This window comes from Leiobunum rupestre, chromosome 8 (genome assembly GCF_980474605.1).
Source record: "Leiobunum rupestre chromosome 8, qqLeiRupe1.1.hap1, whole genome shotgun sequence".
Lineage (NCBI taxonomy): Eukaryota > Metazoa > Arthropoda > Arachnida > Opiliones > Sclerosomatidae > Leiobunum > Leiobunum rupestre.
In genome coordinates this window covers 36528000-36536294 of record NC_143391.1, presented here as the reverse complement: position 1 = coordinate 36536294, position 8295 = coordinate 36528000, and the positions used below count along the sequence as shown (strand labels likewise).

The 8295-nt window shown below is 34.2% G+C and overlaps 1 protein-coding gene across 3 annotated transcripts; it reads right to left on the bottom strand.

The window, feature by feature from the left end:
- Positions 1-442: 442 nt before the first annotated feature.
- LOC149933311 (uncharacterized) lies at positions 443-7657 on the bottom strand. 3 transcript variants are annotated; one of them, XM_090155277.1, is made up of 3 exons: positions 7113-7655; positions 632-861; positions 446-568 (listed from the first exon to the last, which is right to left on the bottom strand). In XM_090155277.1, the coding sequence occupies exons 1-3, from the start codon at positions 7136-7138 to the stop codon at positions 498-500; spliced, it is 327 nt and encodes a 108-aa protein (XP_090011403.1). In that variant the 5' UTR covers positions 7139-7655; the 3' UTR covers positions 446-497. The 3 variants fall into 3 exon arrangements, 2 of the variants coding, with proteins under 2 accessions (XP_090011401.1, XP_090011403.1); XR_016472774.1 differs by lacking the exon at positions 7113-7655 and adding an exon at positions 2071-5285 and having other exon boundaries at positions 443-861; XM_090155275.1 differs by having other exon boundaries at positions 444-861; positions 7113-7657.
- Between the last annotated feature and the right edge of the window lie 638 nt (positions 7658-8295).

Here is an 8295-nt window from a genome sequence, read left to right as displayed (position 1 = left end):
GTTTTGCCATGGCAACGAAAAATGTTTTTGACAACAACAAATTTAAATTTTCCCATTGAAAATAACATGGGATTTTGACCTCAAATTGATCAAAAGTTGATCAGTTTTGATGTTTTTTTTATCAATTTATATCTATTTTTTCTATTTTAACCAATTTCAAAATTTCGAAAATACTGGGGAGTATGGGAAAAATTGGTGGACGGTTTGGACGCACAGCTTTCCCCCCCAAAAGGGGGAAAATTCAAATTTCACAAACCTTTGAAAGCTTATAGCTCTGCTACCGCTCATCCTAGTTACTTGTGTAATAGTGCATTCGAAAGCGTGACTCAAGCCCAATAACTAATGTCTAGTACAGGTATAGGCTATCTCGCTTAGTTCCGAAGATATAGCTCAGCGACTATTGGAAAAACCTCAATATGTTCAATGAGAAAAATATGCTTTGAAAATCAATTTTATTTTATTATACAACATTTACACATTACGCTTATTTTTAAGCGTTATTCTTCGTCATCAGAGTCGATAATCACCATGTGCTCTATCATATTGGCACAATCTTCAAGAATACATGCTGAAGAATAGCGAATGTTATTTACCATACACTTGCATGTAGGCAACTTGCATTCTTTCTTACATTTACAAGCCATTAGTTCCAAAACTGAATTAGGCGCAGACTGTGCTTTCATCCAATTTACTTTTATTTCGTTGTCATCAATTATCTGGCCATCTGGACTAGGTATAGCTGGTTGTTTTTCCAAACTTCTTCGCCAAATAGCCGCTTGATAGTTTGCGCGCCTCGAATGTCGGTAAAGTGCATCCTTGCTCGGAGGTAGCTGACTAGAATCTACTTGACCTCTCTTCAGCCTAAAAAGGTCATAGTGAAGATTGTTTACTGAACTTGATTTTGAGGTGGTTAATTGCGTACATTTTGCAAGTAAACTCTAAGTTTATCGAAAAGATCGTCTTCTATAGTCCAAGATTTCCCTAATTCTGACATCGCTTTCTGCACGGCGCCATCTATCACTTTAAACTAGACATTTTCCAAAGGCCACTGAAAGCGCTGGTCGTATCACAAACGGTGAAAGCATGCATTCCTAGTAAAGCCTCACACGCTTCTTTCCAAGGGATTCTGCGACACGTTTAACTGGTAAGGTCGAAATTATAACATTTTTAAATCGGCTTTGTCATGGCATATCATACACACAATTGGAAGAAATCAATACGGCTCTTTGTCTTGAAAAAATTGAGGCCTGTGACGAATCGGATCTACTATTACTTAAGACGTTTTACCCAAATGTTCCGACAACTTTAGCCTACGACATAGATGAAACTCTTAGCGGCTTGGGCACGTCTCACCGAGATAATGGAATAATTGTTCAGCATAAAGTTTATATCGTTGAACTACCTGATCAACGCTTGATGAGGTCTCGAGATAACCGAAGAAGCAATGGTTGTGATACGACCAGCGCTTTCAGTGGCCTTTGGAAAATGTCTAGTTAAAAGTGATAGATGGCGCCATGAAACCAACCACTCGCTTGGCTCACGGACTAGTGACCTAGCCCTTACCAAAAAATAAGTGGTCTTGTAACTTTTTAAGTTGGTTTTAAGTTCGTATTTGGAACAAATGCCAACTAAATACCAACTAAAAACCTACTTAAAAACCACTTTACACCAACTTAAAACCAACTAAAAGCTTTCTTAATAAAGACCACTTAAAACCAACTTAAAACTTACTTAAAAAGACCTCTTAATAAAGACCACTTAAAGCCAACTTATAACCTACTTAAAAATTATAAGTAATTATCTGACCACTAAAAACCAACTTCAAAAAATGAGTATTTTCCAGCCAACTTAAAAACAACTTAAAAACAACTTATTACCTCTTTAAATAGTTTATTAAAATATGCTGGCAACTTGAACCTACTTAAAACCAACTTAAATGTGAAAACCTACTAAATACCAACTAAAAACCAACTTAAATGTGAAAACCAACTAAATACCAACTAAAAACCAACTTATTTTTTGGTAAGGGAGGTCCTGGTGTTGATAACATAAAAAAATTGAATGTATTACTTTTTAAGAAACTACTAGGTTATAGATATGGACCAGTGTGTGTAAACTGATTAGACCCCTGATGACAGATCAATCGTGTATCTGAAACTAGTCGGGTTCATTTTAATTAATTAATTTATCTTGTGCACTTTTAAATATATAATTGTTGGCCTTTTTTATCTCGTATTATTTGCACTAGTCGCTACTTTTAATTTATGCTATAGAATATTTCAATTTTGAAATGCAAAAGTAATTAATAATCTCGTTACCTTTGTTTTTATCAGAAACAAAGTTTTTAAAGAACTGTGCAAAACTGAGTAAAATTTGTCACGCCAGAGCCAACATTTAAGCCCGGGTCCTCCAACTGATAAACCCATACATTACCAATAGAAAAAACCGGGCAACATTACTGTATGAGAACTAGACTGTACTCATCCAACACGGCTATATAGTTTCATGGTGAATATTCTAAGCTTTTTCCACTCCCCCCCAGGTGGTTAATTATAGATTTGTTCTAATTCATTTGTGAGAAAATGGCACTGCAATGGATTTTCCCGTCATTTAACATTGGCTTAAGAAGCTTGTCTACATGTACATCTAGATAGCTGTAAAAAGTGGTTTAAGTTATATTTCATTGTCTAAGCTAACCAGTAAGAAGATTCAAATACTTTGCACTTATATCGTTATTATGAATGAGGTCGTTGAAGGTTCCATACGAATCTCTTTCTTTTTTCATAACTGAAAATGTATATTGTCATAAAATTACTCTAAATATTTATAATACTCTTATGTAAAGTTTATTATTATTTTCATAGTTCATTTTACATTTTGTTTTTTCTTTGTTAACCACATATATAACTTTGCATGTGAAATAAAATTTGTCTCAGTCATGTAGGAAATTGAGTTTTAAATTTTTTTGTGAACTTGAATTCATTTGCTTATATTGTGGATATTTTTCCAAGAAATATCTAGTGGGACAACCTGTGATAAAAAAATTGAGTTAACAATATTAGTTTAAAGTAATTAATTAGATTTGTTTTACTTTCTGTAAATGGAAAGAGCAAAATATCAGTTTATAGGTAGGGTGGCAGAGTGGTTAGGAGCTGGGTTTGATCCCAACTTATGGCACTGGGTGAAAACTGGGAACTACTCCTGCGTTGAGTTCGCAAGTTCTCTCCCCACTGGTTAAAGAGGTTTTCCCCCGAGTTCTTCGTTTTGCCTTCCCATACACACTTGTCAAGGTTAACGGTAATAGTTAGTGTAGGGAGCTGTTGGCTCGCGTGGCATGAAGGGCTTGCCACCACCCTCCTACGCGTCGTAACCCGGCCACCTGTTTAAAGGCATTATAAGTCGCTAGATGACTTGGGCCTAAGGTGGTGCCTTGGGTATTAGACTGAGTATTATTCTTAAGAGGATCAAGCCGGGTTTTTTCTCAGCTTGTGGCACTGCTTTAAAAATTCAAGATCACTCTTGTGTTGATTTTGCAAGTTCTCATGTGGCATAAAGGGCTTGCCACTACCCTTATAAACAATTTAAACCAGCCCACTGAAATAATGGCAACACTATTGTCGATGACTTAGCTGAGCTAATAATTATTATTACTTTTGATTGAATTGAACATGAAAAAAGCTTGCAGAATAGAAGCATTGAAATAACTTCGAAGTGTATTATTTTCATTCTTTCATTATTATGACAAATGTTTTGGTTTTTTCTAACAACTAGGTCCCACTGTCAGTAAAGTTCACTTTATCACTTTGGTGAAGAATACACTGAATTATTAGTGCAAAAGCCACCGAGAGCACTCCCGGGCCCCAATAAAGCTATTGCTATTAAAGATAGTGTTCGTACAGGGTTGGGCTATCCACGGAAAAACAAAATTGGGGTTGTTGATGGGAAACTATTTGTATGTATTAGTGACCCAGTTTTAGATACCTGTGAAAGTTAGGTTTTTCTTCAATATTCCAAGTTAGTAAAGGATTTTTCTTGTAAAGGCTGCTCAAAATGTTCCCATTGTTTTTCACCTTACAAGTTACAAAAAAAAATACCACTGCACTAGCTCTGCAGCCGAGACCACAATTCTAAAACAAACTAAAAAAAACCAAACCCCTTGAGTGATGCATTTCGAAGGTCACAAGCGTCATTCCATTATCACCCACGAAAAAAGGGAGGGAAGGATCTTTTATTTTTAGTAGGGTGCAACTGTCCTTAACCAAAAACCTTAACGCCGACTTAATTTTTGATCATCAGGATTGGAGTTGGGGTCGAGGACAAAAGTTGGGGATTCCAGACTTTCGGGGGAAGGGGTCCCCGTACAAACACTAATTGAAGATAACAATACATTTTATTGGAGGAACTTTTTAGAAGGGTTTAAACCTAGTCACCTGGTAAGTGCTTTGTGAAGCCTAACCTAAAGCAAGTATAAATTTTTCTTAACAAATGCACCACACGCGAGGGGAGACTAATCATATATAACTCTGAAGAATTCTAAGTTTTTTTTGCCTAGAGCCTATTTGAAGCCAGCTTATTTTTAAAATAAGCCGGCACTTTCCCCAAGTAAAAAATATGCATGAACAGCCAATGAAAATTTTTCTCTCCTCATGTTTGTTGATTCTACATGTAGCTTCGACTAACAAATAAGAATTAAAGATTGACCTAGGCTTTACAGGTCTAAAATTTCAAGGTAACTCAGACACTTTACACCAAGGCTTTTGATTTAAGTATTTATTTTTATAAACTTCCAATAAAACTAAATTCCATGTTCTCTCTCGTTTTCATTATCGTAAAAGAGTCAAGTAAAATAATGGTTTTTTGGAAATCCAACAATGGCAATCTAGTGAACACTATTTGCTAGTCAGTGTGAAGAGGACATTTTTAATGTAGTACACTCCATTACCTAATTTTTTCTAAATGCCATTATAATAGGCGTTTAGTTTTAAAATAAATCTGCTATCAAACTGAAATTATGAAATTAGAAGTATTGCAGATCCTGCTAACAATTGTGTAGTCGTAAAAGTTTAGCATGAGTTTTGCACTTTTAAAAGCCCCAATTATTTTTACAAATAATTGATTACATGTACTACTTTGTAGCCAGATATTTTTCTAAGTAACAATGAACTTTAATCATTATGCGAATTAATTTATGATCCAGGTTGTGACCCTTTTCATTGCAATGTAACATTTCCAGAATAAGCCTATAGCTATTTTCTTGGAAATTGTACATAGTCAATAACATATTATAAAAATTTACCAGTATGATTTTTCCAGTGAAGTCTGTCAACAAGGAACCTTGTGTTGTTAAAAAGTTGTGGCTCTGTTCAGGCAATGTTTGAAGAGCACAAGCATTATTATACATAAACAATGCAGTTTGGAAATATATAAAATCTATTTAGTACAGATAGCCAACCATGCAACATGGCTGTATGCATACAATTATAATATAAAACTATAATAGCTATATAAAGTCACAAAATGATTTCAAGCCAAAACTATTTTTCTTCTAATTTTTTATTGGAAAAATGCAGTGGTAGCCTGTGCAGGTACATATTTGAAGCTTATAACATTTGTAGTAAATAAAGGGTTACCACAAAATTTTCAGATTCAATTTACGCAAGTAAATTCAAAGTACCAGCCTTTTTTAAATCGTGTTGTCAAAATTGATTAATGAAATTAAAAACGACTTCGTTATATTTGCATATTTAATAAAATATTTATGATATTTACAATGAAAGTCCGACTAGTTTCGTCGTGCCTAGCATGACATCTTCCCTGAAGATGTCATGCTAGGCACGACGGACTTTCATTGTAAATATCATAAATATTTTATTAAATATGCAAATATAACGAAGTCGTTTTTAATTTCATTAATCATCAACTACGCATATTGAACTTGCAAACCTCCTAAGCCTGTTGTCAAAATTGTAAAGGTTATATTTAGATTCACAACATAACATATATCTTAAGTAAATAGAACTTTACATCGTATGTTTTGTTGTATAACATAGTTGCTTCCATACTATTAAATAACATTGCAAAAGAAACCCATAAAAACCCCTTTCCCTGATCTAACCTTAATGATTAGTGGTAAATTTTTTACACTCATATCAATTCTATGTAGCTAATAAGACTTAAAACCAGAAATATATAATATACCTCTTAGAGAGAAGTATTAATCTCCTTATACTGCTAATGTTATTCTTTTTAAACATGTATCTTCGCAGAGGCTTACTGATTTTATTAAAAATATGGCTTATAAATAAATATTCCTAATTAAGAGTAAATTTTTGCGTTTTAAATCATTAGCCAGCAAAGGTACATGTTTCATTTATACTTCAGATGGATACTTCCCTTGTAAGACATACTAATTTTTATCTTGGTAAATATTTTGAGAAGATAATTGTAACTGAGGTTTTAATGTAGCTAGTAATTGATGCACATGTTGAAAGACGCTGAATCAGATAAAAGGGTCCACCAGCCCCATATTAGGATGAACAAGTGGCCCCTCAAAAATATTTGTTGCTTTTAATTTTGATAACTCCCAACTTATGGAAAATTGCTACTAACAAATGATTCTATAATCCTTTACCATGTTCACAATAGAGAGTAAACACTCCTGGTAGTAGAACTGGGTGGCTGTTGAAAGATTTCCTACAAGCCGAACTTGCTCGTTTTTTAGTCAGATTTATTTTTGCCAGATAATTTCATCCCCCTGTGTCGAAAAAGGGTTCAAACATCTTTTTGCTTTTCCCTTCGCTGTCGCTCTATTGATAGCGACGGTCCCCTCGTAATTCGGACTTCGCGGTTCTCAAGGGCATTGTAACTGCTGACAATTTTGACAGCGCTAACAATGCCGGACTTAATCCTTCCACATGGAGAGGTCGGGAGAGCGAGCTGACCCGTCGCTATCAATGGTAGGGTTTCAAACCCTAAATTTCGAAATGACGGGGAGTCGAACAACAAAAAACGGGAGGTTGCGCGGCGTAAAAACTCCTAAAGAGGGGAGACACGTGCGAGGGGGCGATTTTTTTTCTCATTCACGTCACTGAAAACGGTCCCCGAGATCTTACCATAGGGAATACGGCCGGATAACCATTCCAAGTTCGAGGTATGAATTCCTGGTGAAACCTGTAGTGTACCCTACATACAATAAAGATAAAAAATGTATTATCTTTGGTAAGATAACAAAGGGCCCACTTTGGCAAAACCAAATTTTACTTTATGAAAGAAACAAAACAATTAAATTATCTTATGAAGAACTGGTAATACCTTAGATGAAAACAAATAAGCACTCTTTCCATTACAAAAGTAGACCGATAAATTTGGTTTCAAACAATTAAAATTTTTGATCATTTTTGAATTTTCAAGCGAAGGTGTCAAGAATATTTTTCTCAGGCATACAGTTCAGGTAATTATTGTACACCTAATTCAAAAAAAGGTTTAATTTACGTACTAGCAGAAGTATATAATATATTTCTTACGAGAGAAGTACCTATATACCTAAGCAGTTATTCATTGGAAACATTAATAATGTGTGATGTTTTATGTATCAAAAAAGGGTCTCTTTTACTAAATATTAGAATATAAGCAAAGACCTAAGACTTACTAAGTTAAAAAAAAGTAAATATTGGGTAAATTTTTAATAAAAAAGGTTCTGTCATTCCAATTAAATACTATATGTTTCATAAAAAAAATTAATAGCACTCTGATAAAACTGACGTAATAAGTTTTTAGTAATTGTGTTAAGGTTGCTCCTGGTATAAAGGGTGTCATATTTCTAGAGTTTAATGCTGAATATTGCCACAACAGTATTCCTATTTTCATTTCTTTGTCTATATATTTGGGTAGAGAGAGTGTAACCTAAACTTTCAGAAATTAAAAACAATTTTAGAGTTACGTTAGAAACCAGTAATGTTTCTATGGCAGTATAGTGTTAAACATTTCGTCAATTTTCAAACGTTGCGCCCATTGGAAGAGAGACTTGAAGCAAAAAATTGCCTCGCCGACAATGTTGAAAATCCTTAGTATATTTTCCGTGTACAAAATGGCTTAATATATTTTCTGTGTACAAAATGGCTTATGCAGAATGGTCCCATATTCAAAATGGCTAGTCCTCCATCATCAAACTTATTTGAATATCCACATTCACAAGTCAATACAAGTACTTTTTGAGGAAAAAAGTTAATATTAGAATAAATCAATATGTATATAGTAAGGTATGAGGAAGCTATGAAACAGTATAATTCAGATTAA

Bases quoted from the DNA above. Each gene is read 5' to 3' on its own strand.
- LOC149933311 (XM_090155275.1), bottom strand. From the start codon at position 7,138: ATGGTTATCCGGCCGTATTCCCTATG. The intron at 862-7,112 runs GTAAGATCTCGG...TGACCTTTTTAG, and splicing joins ATCCGGCCGTATTCCCTATG to GCTGAAGAGAGGTCAAGTAG.